This window comes from Salvelinus fontinalis, chromosome 24 (assembly GCF_029448725.1).
Source record: "Salvelinus fontinalis isolate EN_2023a chromosome 24, ASM2944872v1, whole genome shotgun sequence".
NCBI classification, from domain to species: Eukaryota; Metazoa; Chordata; class Actinopteri; order Salmoniformes; family Salmonidae; genus Salvelinus; species Salvelinus fontinalis.
In genome coordinates this window covers 45,665,650-45,690,455 of record NC_074688.1, presented here as the reverse complement: position 1 = coordinate 45,690,455, position 24,806 = coordinate 45,665,650, and the positions used below count along the sequence as shown (strand labels likewise).

Here is a 24,806-nt window from a genome sequence, read left to right as displayed (position 1 = left end):
ATAAATACACCGGGGATAATAAGCGACACCTGGAGGGGGTGGAGACAAGAACAAGGACAGGTGAACCAATCAGGGTGTGACACCCTGTCTGATCAGCATAGTCATATTAACCTGTCTGATAGTCATGTTGCCCTGTCTGATCAGCATAGTCATATTAACCTGTCTGATAGTCATGTTGCCCTGTCTGATCAGCATAGTCATGTTAACCTGTCTGATAGTCATGTTGCCCTGTCTGATCAGCATAGTCATATTAACCTGTCTGATAGTCATGTTGCCCTGTCTGATCAGCATAGTCATGTTACCCTGTCTGATAGTCATATTAACCTGTCTGATAGTCATGTTACCCTGTCTGATAGTCATGTTACCCTGTCTGATAGTCATGTTAACCTGTCTGATAGTCATGTTAACCTGTCTGATCAGCATAGTCATGTTAACCTGTCTGATAGTCATGTTAACCTGTCTGATAGTCATGTTAACCTGTCTGATAGTCATGTTAACCTGTCTGATAGTCATGTTAACCTGTCTGATCAGCATAGTCATGTTAACCTGTCTGATAGTCATGTTACCCTGTCTGATAGTCATGTTACCCTGTCTGATAGTCATGTTGCCCTGTCTGATAGTCATGTTACCCTGTCTGATAGTCATGTTAACCTGTCTGATAGTCATGTTGCCCTGTCTGATAGTCATGTTGCCCTGTCTGATAGTCATGTTAACCTGTCTGATAGTCATGTTGCCCTGTCTGATAGTCATGTTAACCTGTCTGTTAGTCATGTTAACCTGTCTGATAGTCATGTTAACCTGTCTGATCAGCATAGCCATATTAACCTGTCTGATAGTCATGTTGCCCTGTCTGTTAGTCATGTTGCCCTGTCTGATAGTCATGTTAACCTCTCTGATCAGCATAGTCATATTAACCTGTCTGATAGTCATGTTAACCTGTCTGATAGTCATGTTAACCTGTCTGATAGTCATGTTAACCTGTCTGATAGTCATGTTAACCTGTCTGATAGTCATGTTAACCTGTCTGATCAGCATAGTCATATTAACCTGTCTGATAGTCATGTTAACCTGTCTGATAGTCATGTTAACCTGTCTGATAGTCATGTTAACCTGTCTGATAGTCATGTTGCCCTGTCTGATAGTCATGTTACCCTGTCTGATAGTCATGTTACCCTGTCTGATAGTCATGTTGCCCTGTCTGATAGTCATGTTACCCTGTCTGATAGTCATGTTACCCTGTCTGATAGTCATGTTGCCCTGTCTGATAGTCATGTTGCCCTGTCTGATAGTCATGTTGCCCTGTCTGATAGTCATGTTGCCCTGTCTGATAGTCATGTTACCCTGTCTGAAAGTCATGTTAACCGGTCTGATAGTCGTGTTAACCTGTCTGATAGTCATGTTACCCTGTCTGATAGTCATATTAACCTGTCTGATAGTCATGTTAACCGGTCTGATAGTCATGTTGCCCTGTCTGATAGTCATGTTGCCCTGTCTGATAGTCATGTTGCCCTGTCTGATAGTCATATTAACCTGTCTGATAGTCATGTTAACCTGTCTGATAGTCATGTTGCCCTGTCTGATAGTCATGTTGCCCTGTCTGATAGTGTCGTGGAACATCGTCTCAGAAATATAACACTTGTAAGAACTTGTGAAATCAAATAGACTTTTTAATACAATTTGTATAGCAAGCCGGAATGGCCCGCGGAACACACACCGCTTCCCAGCCCCGGCTCCAACATTTATACACAAATAGCATATGGGTCCACCCCATATGCAAATAAGCATACTTCCCCTAATTCTTCCTGCCATCATTATCTTTTTAGTTCAGGCTTCCTGCTTGTTCACGCCTACTAACGCCCATTATCTGCTTTCAGTTAAATTATAATAGTGACCGGACCCTCTATCTTAGTGTGTCAGCAGATTATGTGTCTAATGGGTCTAAGTGCCCTAAGCACATATTTCTCTGGCAGGTGTATCTCAGCAGACTATGTGTCTAATGGGTCTAAGTGCCCTAAACACATATTTCTCTGGCAGGTGTATCTTTAATAGAATCAGCAGACTATGTCTATTGTTCAGTTGCCTATTTTTAATGTTCAGCTAGCTTATACATCTATGTGCTGTCCTATACGTATATATGTTATATATGTATCTCATGTACTCCTACAATAGTCATGTTACCCTGTCTGATAGTCATGTTGCCCTGTCTGATAGTCATGTTGCCCTGTCTGATAGTCATGTTACCCTGTCTGATAGTCATGTTGCCCTGTCTGATAGTCATGTTGCCCTGTCTGATAGTCATGTTGCCCTGTCTGATAGTCATTTTGCCCTGTCTGATAGTCATGTTGCCCTGTCTGATAGTCATGTTGCCCTGTCTGATAGTCCTGTTGCCCTGTCTGATTTTCATGTTGCCCTGTCTGATAGTCATGTTGCCCTGTCTGATAGTCATGTTACCCTGTCTGATAGTCATGTTGCCCTGTCTGATATTCATGTTGCCCTGTCTGATATTCATGTTGCCCTGTCTGATATTCATGTTGCCCTGTCTGATAGTCATGTTGCCCTGTCTGATAGTCATGTTGCCCTGTCTGATAGTCATGTTGCCCTGTCTGATAGTCCTGTTGCCCTGTCTGATTGTCATGTTGCCCTGTCTGATAGTCATGTTGCCCTGTCTGATAGTCATGTTACCCTGTCTGATAGTCATGTTGCCCTGTCTGATAGTCATGTTGCCCTGTCTGATAGTCATGTTGCCCTGTCTGATAGTCATGTTGCCCTGTCTGATAGTCATGTTACCCTGTCTGATAGTCATGTTGCCCTGTCTGATAGTCATATTAACCTGTCTGATAGTCATGTTACCCTGTCTGATAGTCATGTTGTCCTGTCTGATAGTCATGTTGTCCTGTCTGATTGTCCAGTTGCCCTGTCTGATTGTCATGTTGCCCTGTCTGATAGTCATGTTGCCCTGTCTGATAGTCATGTTGCCCTGTCTGATTGTCATGTTGCCCTGTCTGATAGTCATGTTGCCCTGTCTGATTGTCATGTTGCCCTGTCTGATTGTCATGTTGCCCTGTCTGATAGTCATGTTGCCCTGTCTGAAAGTCATGTTACCCTGTCTGATAGTCATATTAACCTGTCTGATTGTCATGTTGCCCTGTCTGATAGTCATATTAACCTGTCTTATAGTCATGTTGCCCTGTCTGATAGTCATATTAACCTGTCTGATAGTCATGTTACCCTGCCTAGGGTATGAGGTAGTTGGGGTGATTGATTGAAGTACTACAGTGCATTCGGAAAGTATTCAGACCCCTTGACTTTTTCCACATTTTGTTACGTTACAACCTTATCCTAAAATGGATTAAGTAAAACAATGTCCTCATCAATCTACACACAATACCCCATAATGACATCACAATACCCCATAATGACATCACAATACCCCATAATGACATCACAATACCCCATAATGACATCACAATACCCCCCATAATGACATCACTATACCCCATAATGAGAAAGTGAAAACAGGTTTAAAAAAACAAAACAGAAATACCTTATTTACATAAGTAAATACTCTTTGCTATGAGACTCGAAATTGAGCTCAGGTGCATCCTGTTTCAATTGATCATCCTTGAGATATTTCTACAACTTGATTGGAATCCACCTGTTGTAAATTCAATTGATTGGACATGATTTGGAAAGGCACACACCTGTCTATATAAGGTCCTACAGTTGACAGTTAATGTCAGAGCAAAAACAAAGCAAAGAGGTCGAAGGAATTGTCCGAAGAGATCCGAGACAAGATTCTGTCAAGGCACAGATCTGGGGAAGGGTAACAAAACATGCAACATTGAAGGTCCCCAAGAACACAGTGGCCTCCATCATTCTTATATGGAAGAAGTTTGGAATCACCAAGACTCTTCCTAGAGCTGGCTGCCTGGCCAAATTGAGCAGTCTGGGGATAAGGGCCTTAGTCAGGGAGGTGATCAAGAACCTGATGGTGACTCTGACAGAGCTCCAGAGTTCCTCTGTGGAGATGGGAGAACCTTCCAGAAGGACAACCATCTCTGCAGCACTCCACCAATCAGACCTTTATGGTCAAGTGGCCAGACGGAAGCCACTCCTCAGTAAAAGGCACATGACAGCCCTCTTGGAGTTTGCCAAAAGGCACCTAAAGGACTCTCAGACCATGAGAAACAAGATTCTCTGGTCTGATGAAACCAAGATTGAACTCTTTGGCCTGAATGCCAAGCGTCACGTCTGGAGGAAACCTGGCACCATTCAAACAGTGAAGGATGGTGGTGCCAGCATCATGCTGTGGGATGTTTTTCAGCGGCAGGGACTGGAGGAATAGTCAGGATTGAGAGAAAGAACGGAGCAAAGTACAGACAGATCCTTGATGAAAACTTGCTCCAGAGCACTCCGGACCTCAGACTGGGACGAAGGTTCACCTTCCAATAGGACAACGACTCTAAGCACACAACCAAGACAATGCAGGAGTGGCTTCGGGACAAGTCTCTGAATGTCCTTGAGTAGCCCAGCCAGAGCCCGGACTTGAACCCGATCGCATATCTCTGGAGAGACCTGAAAATAGCTGTGCAGCGACGCTCCACATCCAACCTGACAGAGCTTGAAAGGATCTGCAGAGAAGAATGGGAGAAACTCCCCAAATACAGGTGTGCCAAGCTTGTAGCGTCATACCCAAGAAGACTTGAGGCTGTAATCACTGCCAAAGGTGCTTTAACAAAGTATTGAATACTTTGAATACGTCTGAATACTTATCTAAATTTTTGCTTTGTCATTATGGGGTATTGTGTGTAGATTGATGAGAAAACCCCCCCAGGTTTAATCAATTTTAGAACAAGGCTGTAATGTAACAAAAGTGGAAAAGGTGAAGGGGTCTGAATACTTTCTGAATGCACTATATGTACATGTAAGTGTGGGGGTGAAAAGCAGAAAGTCTGGGTAACTGTTTACTTAACTTATGGCTTTGGGGTAGAAGCTGTTCAGGAGCCTTTTGGTTACAGACTTGATGCTCCGGCTTGCCGTATGGTTACAGAGAGAACAGACTGTGACTTGGGTGGTTCAAGTCTTTTAGGGCCTTCCTCTGACACCGCCTGGTATAGACATCCTGGATAGCAGGGAGCTGGGACCCAGTGATGTACTGGGCTGTATGCACGACCCTCTGTAGCGCCTAGCAGTGATGCAGCCAGTCAATATGTTCTCAATGGTGCAGCTGTAGAACTTTTTGAGGATCTGAGGTCCCCATGCCAAATCTGTTTAGTCTCCTGAGGGGAAAAGAGGTGTTGTCGTGCCCTCTTCACGACTGTCTTGGTGTCTTTTGTACCACGATAAGTCCTTTAGTGATGTGTACACCGAGGAACTTGAAGCTCTCGACCATCTCCAATACAGCCCTGTCGAATGTGAATGGGGGCGTGCTCGGCCCCTGATGTTGAGGGAGAGGTTGTTGCCCTGGCACTACACTGCCAGGTCTCTGACCTCCTCCAGGTAGACTGTCTCAACGTCGTCGATGGTCAGGCTTACCACCGTCGTCGATAGTCAGGCTTACCACCGTCGTGTCGTCGGCAAACTTAACGACGGTGTTGGAGTCGTGTACGGCCACAGTCGTGGGGGAACAGGGAAGTACAGGGAGAACAGGAGGGGACTAAGCAGGAACCCCGGTGTTGAGGACCAGCGTGGCGAATATGTTGTTGCCTTCCTCTGGTAGTGGGGTGGTAGATGTCACCCTTATGGCTCTAATCTGGTAGTTGGGTGGTAGTGGGGTGGTAGATGGCACCCTTATGGCTCTAATCTGGTAGTTGGGTGGTAGTGGGGTGGTAGATGGCACCCTTATGGCTCTAATCTGGTAGTGGGGTGGTAGATGTCACCCTTATGGCTCTAATCTGGTAGTGGGGTGGTAGATGTCACCCTTATGGCTCTAATCTGGTAGTGGGGTGGTAGATGTCACCCTTATGGCTCTAATCTGGTAGTGGGGTGGTAGATGTCACCCTTATGGCTCTAATCTGGTAGTGGGGTGGTAGATGTCACCCTTATGGCTCTAATCTGGTATTGGGGTGGTAGATGTCACCCTTATGGCTCTAATCTGGTAGTGGGGTGGTAGATGTCACCCTTATGGCTCTAATCTGGTAGTGGGGTGGTAGATGTCACCCTTATGGCTCTAATCTGGTAGTTGGGTGGTAGTTGGCTGGTAGTTGGGTGGTAGTTTTTCCTAGCCACCGTGCTTCTACATCTGCATTGCTTGCTGTTTGGGGTTTTAGGCTGGGTTTCTGTACAGCACTTTGTGATTTCAGCTGATGTACGAAGGGCTATATAAATTGATTTGATTTGATTTAGATGTCTCCCTTATGGTTCTAATCTGATAGTGGTGGTGGGGATGTAGATGTCTAGACTCCCTTATGGGTCTAATCTGATAGTGGTAGTGGGGTGGTAGATGTCTAGTCTCCCTTATGGGTCTAATCTGATAGTGGTAATGGGGTGGTAGATGTCTAGTCTCCTTTATGGATCAGCTCAGTTTCCTACATAGTACATACTTTATTTTATTTTATTTAACCTTTATTTAACCAGGTAGGCAAATTGAGAACACGTTCTCATTTACAATTGCGACCTGGCCAAGATAAAGCAAAGCAGTTCGACACATACAACAACACATAGTTACACATGGAGTAAAAACAAACATATACACCATAGACATACACCATAGACATACAGCACACACACACACACACACACACACACACACACACACACACACGCACGCACGCACGCACGCACGCACGCACGCACGCACGTGTCAAACTCATTCCACGGCGGGGTTTTCGCCCCTCCCTTGGATTGATGAACTAAGGTCACTAATTAGTAAAGAACTCCCCTCACCTGGTTGTGTAGGTGCTAACTGAAAGGAACATCTAAATCCCACAGACACTAAGCTCTCCAAGGAATGAGTTTGATGCTGTATGGAATCCAGACACGTATTGAATCGTCTTGAAAACGTAAAGTAACTATACTATCATTCTTCCCTATGTCTTCTCCTCCATCACCCCCTCCCCCCCAAGCCTCAAGTGTGTCGCGGTGGGAGATTCTGCAGCAGGACAAGGAGGAGTTGGAGCGGAGGTTTGAGCGGGAGCTGGAGGGACTGCGTGCCCAGCAGCAGAGTGAGCTGGGCCGGCTGGAGGAGAGACTGAGGCAGTATCACAGCCTGGAGATACAGCGCCTGGAGGCCCAACAACAGGAGCAGCTGGAGAGACTGAGGACACAGCAGCTGGAGCAGGTAGGGAGGAATATATATATATATATATATACACACACACACACACACACACACACACACACACACACACACACACACACACACACACACACACACACACACACACACACACACACACACACACACACACACACACACACACACACTTAGACTGCCTGCCGCGGTTACATACACACGCACATACATACATACATACATACATACATACATACATACATACATACATACATACATACATACATACATACATACATACATACATACAGTGCATTCGGAAAGTATTCAGACCCCTCGACTTTTTCCACATTTTGTTACGTTACAGCCGTATTCTAAAATGGATTAAGTAAAAACATTTCCTCATCAATCTAAACACAATATCCCATAATGACAAAAGTGAAAACAGGTTTTTAGACATTTTTACTAATTTATTTAAAATAAAAAAACAGATACCTTATTTACATCAGTATTCAGACCGTTTGCTATGAGTCTCAGAATTGAGCTCAGGTGCATCCTGTGTCCATTGATCATCCTTGAGATGTTTCTAACACATGATTGGAATCCATCTGTGGTAAATTCAATTGATTGGACATGATTTGGAAAGGCACACACCTGTCTATATAAGGTCCCACAGTTGACAGTGCATGTCAGAGCAAAAACCAAGCCATGAGGTTCAAGGAATTATCCATAGAGCTCCAAGACAGGATTGTGTCGAGGCACAGATCTGGGGAGATACCAAAAAGTTTCTGCAGCATTGAAGGTCCCTAAGAACACAGTGGCCTCCATCATTCTGAAATGGAAGAAGTTTGGAACCACCAAGACTCTTCCTAGAGCTGGCCGCCCGGCCAAACTGAACAATCGGGGGAGAAGGGCCTTGGTCAGGGAGGTGACCAAGAACTCGATGGTCATTCTGACAGAGGTCCAGAGTTCCTCTGTGGAGATGGGAGAACCTTCCAGAAGGACAACCATCTCTTCAGCACTCCACCAATCAGGCCTTTATGGTAGAGTGGCCAGACGGAAGCCACTCCTCAGTAAATGTCACATGACAGCCTGCTTGGAGTTTGCCAAAAGGCACCCAAAGGACTCTGACCATGAGAAACAAGATTCTTTGGTCTGATGAAACCAAAATTGAACTCTTTGGCCTGAATGCCAAGCGTCATGTCTGGAGGAAACCTGGCACCATCCCTACGGTGAAGTATGGTGGTGGCAGCATCATGCTGTGGGGATGTTTTTCAGCGGCAGGGACTGGGAGACTAGTCAGGATCGAGGGAAAGATGAACGGAGCAAATACAGAGAGATCCTTGTTGAAGATCTGCTCCAGAGCGCTCAGGACCTCAGACTGGGGCGAAGGTTCCCCTTCCAACAGGACAACAACCCTAAGCACAACCAAGACAACGCAGGAGTGGCTTCGGGACAAGTCTTTGAATATCCCTGAGTAGCCCAGCCAGAGCCCGGATTTGAACCCGATCGAATATCTCTGGAGAGACTTGAAAATAGCTGTGCAGCGACGCTCCCCAAACAACCTGACAGAGCTTGAGAGGATCTGCAGAGAAGAATGGGAGAAACTCTCCAAAACAGGTGTGCCAAGCTTGTAGCGTCTTACCCAAGAAGACTCAAGACTGTAATCGCTGCCAAAAGGGCTTCAACAAAGTACTGAGTAAAGGGTCTGAATACTTAAATGTGATATTTCAGTTGTTTTGTTTTTTTATACATTTGCAAAAATGGGGCTTTGCCATTATGCGGTATTGTGATGTCATTATGGGGTATTGTGATGTCATTATGGGGTATTGTGATGTCATTATGGGGTATTGTGTGTAGATTGATGAGGGGGAAAAAGCGATTTAATCCATTTTAGAATAAGGCTGTAACGTAACGAAATGTGGAAATAGTCAAAGGGTCTGAATACTTTCTGAATGCTCTGTACAGAAACACACATAAAATAACAACAGCAGGGTTTTGATTGTGCGACTGAATGTGATTGTGACTAGATTGTCAATGTGATTTTTGTTTTGCTTTCTTTATGGCCAACTTTTTATTTAGTTTTGTCATTTTTCTTTTTCAGAGGGGGGGGTTACAGCTACAACACAGTCATATAAATGCATATAAAGATACCCCCCCCCCCCCCCCTACTGTGTTCATGTGTGTCTCCAGATGGAGGAGGTGACGGAGAACCATGAGGAAGCTCTGACTGAAATGGAGAACAACCACAACGACACACTGGTCACTCTGAAGGAGGAGCATGCCAGGACTGTCAAAAGTACATCTTGTTTTGTATTGTGACCCAGAAGAACTGACTGTAATCCACCATTTAGAAAACACTGCTCTGTGGACTCTCAACACAACCTGGTCTGAGAGAGAGAGAGGCCTGTAAACTTTGCCTTTAAAGAAACTACACTTAACTACATCCTGACTAAATTGTGTTCTGATGTTTCCATCAGACCTGAAGATGGCCCATGAGCAGCAGAGGAAGTCATTGGAAGAGGACTTTGAGAAGCTCAGACTGTCGCTGCAGGTACAGTAGAGTTACGGTAATGTTATCAATCAATGGACCAACCAATCAATCAATTGATTGTAATGATGACATATATATAATGTCGTGTTTAAACATTTGTGTCCAGGACCAGGTGGACACGCTGACGTTTCAGAACCGCAGCCTGAGAGACCGAGCCAAGCGCTTTGAGGAGGCTCTACGCAGGAGCACCGACGAACAGATAGTGGTAACAGCAGCCCCGTTTATACCTGCTGCTAACATGCATCCTTTGTCCCAATCTTCTCTACATGCTAATTGTGATCAGATCTCTTAACGGGTGTAGATGATTAAAAGACACATGGTGATCTGATTGTGATCAGATCCTCTCCTGTCCATCTCCGGAGGTAGTCAGGCACCCATTGTATCTCGATATCTTAAAAGTGTCTTAAAAGTGTAGACGGATCTAGCCCACCCACTTGGGAGCCAGGCGCATCCACTTTTTCCCACAGTTGAAAAAGCCGGATATGGAGGTCCTGAGCTGGCGTGGTTACATGTGGTCTGCGGTTGTGATGCCCGTTGGACATACTGCCAAATTCTCTAAAACAACGTTTGGTGGTGGCTTATGGTAGAGAAATGAACATTCAAATATCTGGCAACAGCTCTGGTGGACATTCCTGCAGTCAGCATGCAATTGCACGTGCCCTCAAAACTTGAGACATCTGTGGTATTGTGTTGTTGTGACAAAACTGCACATTTTAAAGTGACCTTTTATTGTCCCCAGCACAAGGTGCACCTGTGTAATGATACTACTGTTTAATCAGCTTCTTGATATGCCACACCTGTCAGGTGAATGGATTATCCTGGCAAAGGAGAACTGCTCACTAACAGGGATATAAACAAAGTTGTGCACAGAAATTTGAGAGAAATAAGCTTTTTTGGGTGTATGGAACATTTTGGGAATTTTACTGCCATGTGTCGACAAATTTCTGTAAATGTGTGCACATTCAGAATGTAGACACAATCAAGACAAAGGACCCATGTCAGCACCGGGTATAGATGGGACTTTAGAGTTGATCAATGCTTGCATTATCGATGGGATTCAGTCCCTCGTCATTTCTTGGTTTTGCTCTCAGGATGCTCTGGCTCCGTACCAGCATATTGAGGAGGATCTAAAGAGCTTGAAGGAAGTTCTTTTAATGAAGAACCAACAGATCCACGAACAGGATGTCAAGATCTCGGAGCTGGAGAGAATGGTAGGCTCAAAATGAATGGTTATGTATCAGAATGGTAGGCTCAAAATGAAGGGTTATGTATCAGAATGGTTATGTATCAGAATGGTAGGCTCAAAATGAAGGGTTATGTATCAGAATGGTTATGTATCAGAATGGTAGGCTCAAAATGAATGATTATGCATCAGAATGGTTATATGAGAACTCAAGCAAATAAGGCAGAACGAGTGACAGAACGAGCATTCGTACACCTTCAGAAAGTGGTGGCTTTTTAATTGAGCAGAGAAAGCGCTTGGTTTGAAGAATTAAATATTGTGCTGTGTGTGGGCACCTGTGTGCATCCCTGTGTGCATGCCTGTGTGTGTAATGTTGAATTTAATGTTGGCGCTACTGTCCATGTGTTTTTGAGCAGGCCCAAAAGAACGTCTTCCTGGAGGAAAGGGTACAGATGTTACAGCAGCAGAACGAAGACCTGAGGGCCAGGATAGACAAGAACCTAGCCATGTCCAGGTAACAGACACCAGCAGAATGAAGACCTGAGGGCCAGGATAGACAAGAACCTAGCCATGTCCATGTAACAGACACCAGCAGAATGAAGACCTGAGGGCCAGGATAGACAAGAACCTAGCCCACCCGCAAACTCTTTTCAAAGTGTAGTCTGACAACACCTCACCTTTTTAAAGGTGTTCGTTCTGTCTTTTGTTATCTCATAAATAATGTTGTTTTTTTACAACCCCTCAATACTCCTCCTCCTCCCCTTCTCCACCCTCCCATTCCTCCCCTGCTCCACCCCTCCTCTATCCCTTCTCCACCCTCCCACTCCTCCCCTGCTCCACCCTCCCACTCCTCCCCTGCTCCACCCCTCCTCTATCCCTTCTCCACCCTCCCACTCCTCCCCTACTCCACCCCTCCTCTATCCCGTCTCCACCCTCCCACTCCTCCCCTACTCCACCCCTCCTCTATCCCTCTTCCACCCTCCCACTCCTCCCCTACTCCACCCCTCCTCTATCCCTTCTCCACCCTCACCCTGCTCCACCCCTCCTCTATCCCTTCTCCACCCTCCCACTCCTCCCCTACTCCACCCCTCCTCTATCCCTTCTCCACCCTCCCCCTGCTCCACCCCTCCTCTTTCCCTTCTCCACCCTCCCACTCCTCCCCTGCTCCACCCCTCTTCTATCCCTTCTCCACCCTCCCACTCCTCCCCTACTCCACCCCTCTTCTATCCCTCTTCCACCCTTCCATTCTCTAACCATTCCCCCTCTATCCATCCCCTCTCCTCCACCCTTCCTCCCTCCACCCTCTGTTCTCCCATATAGACAACTCTCGGAGGAGAACGCCAACCTCCAGGAGTCAATGGAGAAGGAGAGCAACGAGAAGAAACGCCTGAGTCGGAACAACGAGGAGCTGCTGTGGCGTCTGCAGAGCCCTCACATGTCCCCCGCCGGCTCCCCCATCCACCGAGCCTCTCCCGTCCTCCACTCCTCCAACACCTCCTCCCCTGGTCACCACCGTTCCACCGCTGGCCCGGGGTCACCCGCACGACCCCACTCCTACCACCAATGAGACCGCCTCTCCTCAATGCCTCCCCATCGCCTCCATCTCCCTCATCTCCTTTTCCAGATGAGGAGGAGGATGATGGAGGAACATTTCTTCCTCCCACTACATCCCTTCATCCATCCACTGACTTCATCCGTCCACTGACTTCATCCGTCCACTGACTCCATCCATCCACTGACTTCATCCGTCCACTGACTTCATCCATCCACTGACTTCATCCGTCCACTGACTTCATCCGTCCACTGACTCGTCTTGGGAAGTCCCTTACTTTTTCTCTCCCTTTTTTTTAATATGGAGGAAGAGCTCTGCTTCTAGCCACAACGTCTCTCCTTCCGTCCGTTCATCCCTGGAACTCTGGGACTGTTATTTTATCACCGTTCTATCCCCGATGAGGAAGACATATGTCTCCATCCAGTCAACGCAGAAACGTTTTCCCCCTTTTGTGTGTATTAGTCTCCCTATCTAAAGGAGAGTTGGCTTCAATGCTGACCAAACCCGTTTGGGGTGGTCACTTTAGTATCTCTGCGGTGAAACGACCCTCTGTCTGTAAAACGTGTACAGTTCCGTGTTCCACTACTAGATGGATATAGACACAGGCCAAGGCAACTCATCTGTGTGACAAATTCTGAAGTGACAAATTCTGTGTCCCAAGTAAGGATCGCGGGCAGAGTTCCCCTCCATCCATCTGTTTGTACCTCCGCCTTCACGTATTGTAATATCACATGGTCTGTGCTCTCTAACCACGGAGGTTTTGAATGTAGGATAAAAAACAACAACATCCTCTCTCTATCAAAAACACGCTGATGCCCTTTCCCTTTATAAATTCTATCAAGCAGACAGACTGATGTAGAAGAAGGACTCACTCCGCCATTTTGGATCTCATGGGAGCCTACAGTATCTATCTTCATGTATTTACCTCCAACTGTATCGTCAGCTACTGGTCAGAAACGCAACAATGAATACAAGAAGCGCCTTCCCTGTCTTGCCTTTACTGTCTGCCTTCTGTATACTGTAGGCAGGTCTCTCACCAGCAATATCCTTCTCAAGGTCCCCAGGAACTACATGACAGCATGAAGAAACGGCTGCATATCAATTCATGATGTTAGCCTTCATATAGTGCATATTACATTTACATGTTAGTCATTTAGCAGACAGTCTTCTCCAGACAGACTTACAGGAACAATTAGGGTTAAGTGCCTTGCTCAAGGGCACGTCGACAGATAGTTTTTTTTTTCACCTAGTCAGCTCGGGGACCTGTCGGTTACTGGCTCAAGGATATTGACCGCTAGGCTACCTGCTGCCTCGCATATGAATAGTTACAGTATATAAGTAAGCGGGCACTGCAACATACTGGTTAAGTTTATAAAGTCCTGACACCCCATTTAATCCAGTTAGCCCTAGACTTCTACTGAGCCACATGAAGGATCAATGTTGGACACAGAAATCTACCGACCTAACACTGACACAGTCCTAGAAAGACTTGGATCATAAAGTCCTGACACCCCATTTAATCCAGTTAGCCCAGTTAGACTGCTACTGAGCCACATGAAGGATCAATGTTGGACACAGAAATCTACCGACCTAACACTGACACAGTCCTAGAAAGACTTGGATCGTCAAGGCATCTGTTCAGTACTTCAGCTGAGGGTCACTGTAGGGCTGTGCATTACCTTACAATAGGGTAAGGTACAATAGGGTAAGGTACTTTATTTTAGGGCACCAAATAGAGGTGTGTAGTACTTTACCTTTGGATCCCAGTAAGGCTGTACAGTACTTTACCTTAGGATACTGTCTATGGACCCTAACGTACTACACAGTACTACTGTCTATGGACCCTAAAGTACTGCACAGTACTACTGTCTATGGACCCTAACGTACTACACAGTACTACTGTCTATGGACCCTAAAGTACTGCACAGTACTACTGTGCAGTACTTTACTTTAGGGTCTATAGACTGTAGTACATTAGGGTCCATAGACAGTAGTACTGTGTAGTACTTTACTTTAGAGTTAAATTCACAGTTGGGATGTACTTTATGTAGGGCAGTCTTCTGGCAACGCCTGTATTGGACCATGGCAAACTGATTCTCTGCAATCCTCCGCATCTGTCTTCAGACTACAACTTCTCTACTCTCATTTCGCCTCGTCTTTCCTGTTTACATAGAGGATTTACACCAACCCAGAGAATCATGTTGAACTGCTTTACATAGAGGATTTACACCAACCCAGAGAATCATGATGAACTGCTTTACATAGAGGATTTACACCAACCCAGAGAATCATGATGAACTGCTTTACATAGAGGATTTACAACAACCCAGAGAATCATGTTGAACTGCTTTACATAGAGGATTTACACCAACCCAGAGAATCATGATGAACTGCTTTACATAGAGGATTTACACCAACCCAGAGAATCATCATGAACTGCTTTACATAGAGGATTTACAACAACCCAGAGAATCATGTTGAACTGCTTTACATAGAGGATTTACACCAACCCAGAGAATCATGATGAACTGCTTTACATAGAGGATTTACACCAACCCAGAGAATCATGATGAACTGCTTTACATAGAGGATTTACACCAACCCAGATAACCATGATGAACTGCTTTACATAGAGGATTTACACCAACCCAGAGAATCATGTTGAACTGCTTTACGTAGAGGATGTACACCAACCCAGAGAATCATGATGAACTGCTTTACATAGAGGATTTACACCAACCCAGAGAATCATGATGAACTGCTTTACATAGAGGATTTACATCAGACCAGAGAATCATGATGAACTGCTTTACATAGAGGATTTACAACAACCCAGAGAATCATGATGAACTGCCAATCAAAATATGTTTTCTCTGATGACATTTGTAACATTTTGTAACCAATGATCTTGCTCACTGTAAAGCATGGTGGTGTAGCTGTCTTCCTGTTTTGTTCCTGGTTGTGGGATATTCCCGTTCTTAGGGACTCCCACCCACCCAGACGGTCATACAGTATGTCAGTAGGAGAATGAATTGAAGTGGATGGTGTCTCGCAAAAGGTTTGACTAACTGTTGTCAAAGAAGTGCAAGCACACCTCTGGTTACATCTTTTTGAAATTAAAGTGTTGCAGATGAATAGAAGATGGAGACTCTGTGGTTGATAGAATATAGAGACTGTGGTTGATAGAAGATAGAGACTCTGTGGTTGATAGGAGATAGAGACTCTGTGGTTGATAGGAGATAGAGACTCTGTGGTTGATAGAAGATAGAGACTCTGTGGTTGATAGGAGATAGAGACTCTGTGGGTGATAGAAGATAGAGACTCTGTGGTTGATAGAAGATAGAGACTCTGTGGTTGATAGAAGATAGAGACTCTGTGGTTGATAGAAGATAGAGACTCTGTGGTTGATAGGAGATAGAGACTCTGTGGGTGATAGAAGATAGAGACTCTGTGGTTGATAGGAGATAGAGACTCTGTGGTTGATAGGAGATAGAGACTCTGTGGTTGATAGGAGATAGAGACTCTGTGGGTGATAGAAGATAGAGACTCTGTGGTTGATAGAAGATAGAGACTCTGTGGTTGATAGGAGATAGAGACTCTGTGGTTGATAGGAGATAGAGACTCTGTGGGTGATAGAAGATAGAGACTCTGTGGTTGATAGAAGATAGAGACTCTGTTGGTGATAGGAGATAGAGACTCTGTGGTTGATAGGAGATAGAGACTCTGTGGGTGATAGGAGATAGAGACTCTGTGGTTGATAGGAGATAGAGACTCTGTGGGTGATAGGAGATAGAGACTCTGTGGGTGATAGGAGATAGAGACTCTGTGGTTGATAGGAGATAGAGACTCTGTGGTTGATAGGAGATAGAGACTCTGTGGGTGATAGGAGATAGAGACTCTGTGGTTAGGAGATAGAGACTCTGTGGTTGATAGAAGATAGAGACTCTGTGGTTGATAGAAGATAGAGACTCTGTGGTTGATAGAAGATAGAGACTCTGTGGTTGATAGAAGATAGAGACTCTGTGGTTGATAGGAGATAGAGACTCTGTGGGTGATAGACGATAGAGACTCTGTGGTTGATAGGAGATAGAGACTCTGTGGTTGCATCCAAAAGTAGTAGTGCACTACTTTACTTCCGTTCAGGTCCCTTGAAGGAAAAGCCATGAGCCGTGTTCTCACGTCATTAAGCATAGATGGATTAATGAGTTCTTAGGCGAACCGTGTGGCATAAACTACATGTCCCCTTGAAATACATTGCCCGTGTAACCTACCACTCTCTGAATGGTATTGACGTGTTGAGAATCACCTTGAAAAGGATAAGGAGTTGATCCCCCATTGATGGACAGGTTACATTAGTATCATAGTTGTTTTCCCTGCAGCCCCAGGCCTTAGCACTGTTGATGCCCTCATTTATTCCGTCTGGATTAGTTAGGTCTGTGATCCTGCAGTGACTGTGTTTACACAGGCAGCCCATTCTGATCTTTAGTGGCTGTGTTTTACACAGGCAGCCCATTCTGATCTTTAGTGGCTGTGTTTACACAGGCAGCCCATTCTGATCTTTAGTGACTGTGTTTACACAGGCAGCCCATTCTGATCTTTAGCACTATTATTGGCAAATGAGCTGATCTGATTGGTCAAAAAAACAAATGAGTGAGGTCAAAAAACCAATTAGTGAAAAGAATATCAGATTTGGGTTATCCTGTGTAAACTCAGCCAATGAGACAAACCTCACGGGATACAGTTACTGATCTGAAGTGAAAGTTCTAGAAGAATGTTCTGGTACCAGTCTGTTATTTATTTATTTACACATTGTGACCATGGTGAATCTACTCTTGTTGTCACTCTCTGTCCAAGTGTACTTATCATTGCATCTCTTTGCGATCAACTCAACTTGCGTCTTTGTGTGAGTCAAACATTTTTTGAGATCCACGAGTGACATCTAGGCAGCTGTGGAAAACCCATTGTGACTTTCAATCTCTTTTTCTCCATTTGACTGGATCTTTGTCGTGTCATAATACTAGCTAACCAGGAAGTCTTGTTTGGGAAAAATTGTTCAATGGAATATGATTATTCACGATGAATATTGGAAAACAGTAACCATTGTATTCATTTTATTGAACTGTTATACCTCTTGTCTCAAATCAGAGATCAATCTCAGGTCTTGAAGGAATTCATGACTCATAACAGAAAGCCAAGAGACTGCCATTTATTAATTTAAACATTTTATTATTTTAAACATTTATTTTACATTTATTCATGATTTTTAAATGTGTTATTGTAGTTTTTTTTTGTTGTGGGTTTTGTATTGTGACACAACATATTTAAACCACGTTGTAAAATGTCCACCGGATGTAAAGTATCATACAGTATTTATTATTTTATTTTTTTCTTTAAGAATTTGTTTAACAACACTTAGCAATGTAAAATAAAAGCATATTAGTTGATTCAGAGTTAGATGATGTGGTGTAGAAAACCACCACTTTCCCTTGTATATAACGTCCTATTTACACTGTGTCAATGTAAGCATTTGAAGCAGAGTTACACCGATATCTGGATGATGATATCTACCTAGATATAGATATAGCAGAATAGATATAGACATAGTAGAACTACAGTAGATTGACTGCATGGCTGCAGAGGAGATGATGCCTCCGCAGATACCCTTACCAGACATTAGCCCTTTGAGCTAAAGGCTGATAGCTTAGTAACTGGTTGGTGACATAGGGAAAAGGTATTTAAAATGAGGTTAGCACTTCAGGCTAAAGGCCGATAGTAACTGGTTGGTGACATATGGAGATTTATCTGAAACCTAATGTTCTGTCAGGTTTGGAAGTGTCCTGATTGTTCTATGTCTTGTGGATTTGCCCATTATGACCAATAAACTCTAGAACTCTTTAAAGTTCCTTCCATTCTAGAACAGAAGGTTGGGTTCCCAGTAGATGTACTCTAGAACTCTTTAATGTTCCTTCCATTCTAGAACAGAAGGTTGGGTTCCCAGTAGATGTACTCTAGAACTCTTTAATGTTCCTTCCATTCTAGAACAGAAGGTTGGGTTCCCAGTAGATGTACTCTAGAACTCTCTAATGTTCCTTCCATTCTAGAACAGAAGGTTGGGTTCCCAGTAGATGTACTCTAGAACTCTTTAATGTTCCTTCCATTCTAGAACAGAAGGTTGGGTTCCCAGTAGATGTACTCTAGAACTCTTTAATGTTCCTTCCATTCTAGAACAGAAGGGTGGGTTCCCAGTAGATGCATATCTAATGAGGGGTTGTTGTCTCACATGGATGTTGATACCTTGGTTATTGCTATTGTTTTACGTGATGATCATTTTGTTGTAAAGATTGTTTGGAATTCTTCTTCTGCACAGGTTCTGCCATGTTGTTGATATGAAAGCATGTCTCTTCAATAAGTGTGTCTTTTGCGTTGTTTGTTTTTATAAAGAACTTGGTTTCATTTTGTTCCAAACTGCCACCGTAGCTTGGGATGGTAGAAGTTAAACATTGTGGTTTTTATTATGAGACACTAATGTCTGTATATGTGGCACTTTGGATTGAAGTATTAAAATATAATGGGAAAAAAAATAAGACTTTGTAAATATAGTGTTTGCTTTTTTCTCCACAGATGTAGAAGTTATGTACTCTAGTATAAATTAGACAGTGTGTATGGCTCTACAACATCATGTTGTTGCCATTTCACCTCCTGGATAGGTGTAAGTAACGGCCATTTCACCCACCGGATAGGTGTAAGTAACGGCCATTTCACCTCCTGGATAGGTGTAAGTAACGGCCATTTCACCCACCGGATAGGTGTAAGTAACGGCCATTTCACCTCCTGGATAGGTGTAAGTAACGGCCATTTCACCTCCTGGATAGGTGTAAGTAACGGCCATTTCACCCACCGGATAGGTGTAAGTAACGGCCATTTCACCTCCTGGATAGGTGTAAGTAACGGCCATTTCACCCACCGGATAGGTGTAAGTAACGTCCATTTCACCCACCGGATAGGTGTAAGTAACGGCCATTTCACCCACCGGATAGGTGTAAGTAACGGCCATTTCACCCACCGGATAGGTGTAAGTAACGGCCATTTCACCTCCCGGATAGGTGTAAGTAACGGCCATTTCACCCACCGGATAGGTGTAAGTAACGGCCATTTCACCTACCGGATAGGTGTAAGTAACGTCCATTTCACCTACTGGATAGGTGTAAGTAACGGCCATTTCACCTACCGGATAGGTGTAAGTAACGGCCATTTCACCTACTAGATAGGTGTAAGTAACTGCCATTTCACCTACTAGATAGGTGTAAGTAACGGCCATTTCACCCACCGGATAGATGTAAGTAACGGCCATTTCACCCACCGGATAGGTGCAAGTAACGGCCATTTCACTCACCGGATAGGTGTAAGTAACGGCCATTTCACCTCCCGGATAGATGTAAGTAACGGCCATTTCACCCACCGGATAGGTGTAAGTAACGGCCATTTCACCCACCGGATAGGTGTAAGTAACGGCCATTTCACCCACCAGATAGACGTAAGTAACGGCCATTTCACCTCCCGGATAGGTGTAAGTAACGGCCATTTCACCCACCGGATAGGTGTAAGTAACAGCCATTTCACCTCCTGGATAGGTGTAAGTAACGTCCATTTCACCTCCTGGATAGGTGTAAGTAACGGCCATTTCACTCACCGGATAGGTGTAAGTAACAGCCATTTCACCTCCTGGATAGGTGTAAGTAACGGCCATTTCACCCACCGGATAGGTGTAAGTAACGGCCATTTCACCTCCTGGATAGGTGTAAGTAACGTCCATTTCACCTCCTGGATAGGTGTAAGTAACGGCCATTTCACCTCCTGGATAGGTGTAAGTAACGGCCATTTCACCTACTAGATAGGTGTAAGTAACGGCCATTTCACTCACCGGATAGGTGTAAGTAACGGCCATTTCACCCACTGGATAGGTGTAAGTAACAGCCATTTCACCCACCGGATAGGTGTAAGTAACGGCCATTTCACTCACCGGATAGGTGTAAGTAACGGCCATTTCACCCACCGGATAGGTGTAAGTAACAGCCATTTCACCTCCTGGACAGGTGTAAGTAACGTCCATTTCACTCACCGGATAGGTGTAAGTAACGGCCATTTCACCCACCGGATAGGTGTAAGTAACAGCCATTTCACCTCCTGGATAGGTGTAAGTAACGTCCATTTCACCTCCTGGATAGGTGTAAGTAACGGCCATTTCACCTCCTGGATAGGTGTAAGTAACGGCCATTTCACCTCCTGGATAGGTGTAAGTAACGGCCATTTCACCTCCCGGATAGGTGTAAGTAACGGCCATTTCACCTCCTGGATAGGTGTAAGTAACGGCCATTTCACCTCCCGGATAGGTGTAAGTAACGGCCATTTCACCCACCGGATAGGTGTAAGTAACGGCCATTTCACCCACCGGATAGGTGTAAGTAACGGCCATTTCACCTCCCGGATAGGTGTAAGTAACGGCCATTTCACCCACCGGATAGGTGTAAGTAACGGCCATTTCACCTCCCGGATAGGTGTAAGTAAGGGCCATTTCACCTCCCGGATAGGTGTAAGTAACGGCCATTTCACCTCCCGGATAGATGTAAGTAACGGCCATTTCACCCACCGGATAGGTGTAAGTAACGGCCATTTCACCCACCGGATAGGTGTAAGTAACGGCCATTTCACCCACCGGATAGGTGTAAGTAACGGCCATTTCACCCACCGGATAGGTGTAAGTAACAGCCATTTCACCTCCTGGATAGGTGTAAGTAACGGCCATTTCACTCACCGGATAGGTGTAAGTAACGGCCATTTCACCCACCGGATAGGTGTAAGTAACAGCCATTTCACCTCCTGGACAGGTGTAAGTAACGTCCATTTCACCCACCGGATAGGTGTAAGTAACGGCCATTTCACCTCCTGGATAGGTGTAAGTAACGGCCATTTCACCCACCGGATAGGTGTAAGTAACGGCCATTTCACCTCCTGGATAGGTGTAAGTAACGGCCATTTCACCCCCTGGATAGGTGTAAGTAACGGCCATTTCACCCACCGGATAGGTGTAAGTAACGGCCATTTCACCTCCTGGATAGGTGTAAGTAACGGCCATTTCACCCACCGGATAGGTGTAAGTAACGGCCATTTCACCTCCTGGATAGGTGTAAGTAACGGCCATTTCACCTCCTGGATAGGTGTAAGTAACGGCCATTTCACCCACCGGATAGGTGTAAGTAACGGCCATTTCACCCACCGGATAGGTGTAAGTAACGTCCATTTCACCCACCGGATAGGTGTAAGTAACGGCCATTTCACCCACCGGATAGGTGTAAGTAACGGCCATTTCACCCACCGGATAGGTGTAAGTAACGGCCATTTCACCTACCGGATAGGTTTAAGTAACGTCCATTTCACCTACTGGATAGGTGTAAGTAACGGCCATTTCACCTACCGGATAGGTGTAAGTAACGGCCATTTCACCTACTAGATAGGTGTAAGTAACTGCCATTTCACCTACTAGATAGGTGTAAGTAACGGCCATTTCACCCACCGGATAGATGTAAGTAACGGCCATTTCACCCACCGGATAGGTGCAAGTAACGGCCATTTCACTCACCGGATAGGTGTAAGTAACGGCCATTTCACCTCCCGGATAGATGTAAGTAACGGCCATTTCACCCACCGGATAGGTGTAAGTAACGGCCATTTCACCCACCGGATAGGTGTAAGTAACGGCCATTTCACCCACCAGATAGATGTAAGTAACGGCCATTTCACCTCCCGGATAGGTGTAAGTAACGGCCATTTCACCCACCGGATAGGTGTAAGTAACGGCCATTTCACCCACCGGATAGGTGTAAGTAACAGCCATTTCACCTCCTGGATAGGTGTAAGTAACAGCCATTTCACCTCCCGGATAGGTGTAAGTAACAGCCATTTCACCTCCTGGATAGGTGTAAGTAACGGCCATTTCACCCACCGGATAGGTGTAAGTAACGGCCATTTCACCCACCGGATAGGTGTAAGTAACGGCCATTTCACTCACCGGATAGGTGTAAGTAACGGCCATTTCACCCACCGGATAGGTGTAAGTAACAGCCATTTCACCTCCTGGATAGGTGTAAGTAACGGCCATTTCACCTCCTGGATAGGTGTAAGTAACGGCCATTTCACCTCCTGGATAGGTGTAAGTAACGGCCATTTCACCTACTAGATAGGTGTAAGTAACGGCCATTTCACCTCCTGGATAGGTGTAAGTAACGTCCATTTCACCTCCTGGATAGGTGTAAGTAACGGCCATTTCACCCACCGGATAGGTGTAAGTAACGGCCATTTCACCCACCGGATAGGTGTAAGTAACGGCCATTTCACCTCCCGGATAGGTGTAAGTAACGGCCATTTCACCCACCGGATAGGTGTAAGTAACGGCCATTTCACCCACCGGATAGGTGTAAGTAACGGCCATTTCACCTCCCGGATAGGTGTAAGTAACGGCCATTTCACCCACCGGATAGGTGTAAGTAACGGCCATTTCACCTCCCGGATAGGTGTAAGTAACGGCCATTTCACCTCCCGGATAGGTGTAAGTAACGGCCATTTCACCTCCCGGATAGATGTAAGTAACGGCCATTTCACCTCCTGGATAGGTGTAAGTAACGGCCATTTCACCTACTAGATAGGTGTAAGTAACAGCCATTTCACCCACCGGATAGGTGTAAGTAACGGCCATTTCACTCACCGGATAGGTGTAAGTAACGGCCATTTCACCCACCGGATAGGTGTAAGTAACAGCCATTTCACCTCCTGGACAGGTGTAAGTAACGTCCATTTCACTCACCGGATAGGTGTAAGTAACGGCCATTTCACCCACCGGATAGGTGTAAGTAACAGCCATTTCACCTCCTGGATAGGTGTAAGTAACAGCCATTTCACCCACCGGATAGGTGTAAGTAACGGCCATTTCACCTCCCGGATAGGTGTAAGTAACGGCCATTTCACCTCCCGGATAGGTGTAAGTAACGGCCATTTCACCTCCCGGATAGATGTAAGTAACGGCCATTTCACCCACCGGATAGGTGTAAGTAACGGCCATTTCACCCACCGGATAGGTGTAAGTAACGGCCATTTCACCCACCGGATAGGTGTAAGTAACGGCCATTTCACCCACCGGATAGGTGTAAGTAACAGCCATTTCACCTCCTGGACAGGTGTAAGTAACGGCCATTTCACTCACCGGATAGGTGTAAGTAACGGCCATTTCACCCACCGGATAGGTGTAAGTAACAGCCATTTCACCTCCTGGACAGGTGTAAGTAACGTCCATTTCACCCACCGGATAGGTGTAAGTAACGGCCATTTCACCTCCCGGATAGGTGTAAGTAACGGCCATTTCACCTCCTGGATAGGTGTAAGTAACGGCCATTTCACCCACCGGATAGGTGTAAGTAACGGCCATTTCACCTCCTGGATAGGTGTAAGTAACGGCCATTTCACCCACCGGATAGGTGTAAGTAACGGCCATTTCACCTCCTGGATAGGTGTAAGTAACGGCCATTTCACCTCCTGGATAGGTGTAAGTAACGGCCATTTCACCCACCGGATAGGTGTAAGTAACGGCCATTTCACCCACCGGATAGGTGTAAGTAACGTCCATTTCACCCACCGGATAGGTGTAAGTAACGGCCATTTCACCCACCGGATAGGTGTAAGTAACGGCCATTTCACCCACCGGATAGGTGTAAGTAACGGCCATTTCACCCACCGGATAGGTGTAAGTAACGGCCATTTCACCTACCGGATAGGTTTAAGTAACGTCCATTTCACCTACTGGATAGGTGTAAGTAACGGCCATTTCACCTACCGGATAGGTGTAAGTAACGGCCATTTCACCTACTAGATAGGTGTAAGTAACTGCCATTTCACCTACTAGATAGGTGTAAGTAACGGCCATTTCACCCACCGGATAGATGTAAGTAACGGCCATTTCACCCACCGGATAGGTGCAAGTAACGGCCATTTCACTCACCGGATAGGTGTAAGTAACGGCCATTTCACCTCCCGGATAGATGTAAGTAACGGCCATTTCACCCACCGGATAGGTGTAAGTAACGGCCATTTCACCCACCGGATAGGTGTAAGTAACGGCCATTTCACCCACCAGATAGACGTAAGTAACGGCCATTTCACCTCCCGGATAGGTGTAAGTAACGGCCATTTCACCCACCGGATAGGTGTAAGTAACAGCCATTTCACCTCCCGGATA

The 24,806-nt window shown here is 45.4% G+C and overlaps 1 protein-coding gene across 8 annotated transcripts in view; it reads left to right on the top strand.

Annotated features, from left to right (window-relative positions):
• mtus2b (microtubule associated tumor suppressor candidate 2b) overlaps positions 1-19,107 on the top strand; it is a 161,160-nt gene extending 142,053 nt beyond the window's left edge. For 7 of the 8 annotated variants that reach the window (XM_055880799.1, XM_055880798.1, XM_055880797.1 and 4 more), the window contains 7 exons: positions 7,065-7,279; positions 9,428-9,533; positions 9,715-9,788; positions 9,895-9,993; positions 10,880-10,999; positions 11,385-11,485; positions 12,292-19,107. In XM_055880799.1, the coding sequence (XP_055736774.1) occupies positions 7,065-7,279; positions 9,428-9,533; positions 9,715-9,788; positions 9,895-9,993; positions 10,880-10,999; positions 11,385-11,485; positions 12,292-12,538 (962 nt within the window). In that variant the 3' untranslated portion in view covers positions 12,539-19,107. The remainder of the gene's footprint in view (positions 1-7,064; positions 7,280-9,427; positions 9,534-9,714; positions 9,789-9,894; positions 9,994-10,879; positions 11,000-11,384; positions 11,486-12,291) is intronic. The other variant, XM_055880796.1, reaches the window with a different exon arrangement.
• Positions 19,108-24,806: the final 5,699 nt, after the last annotated feature.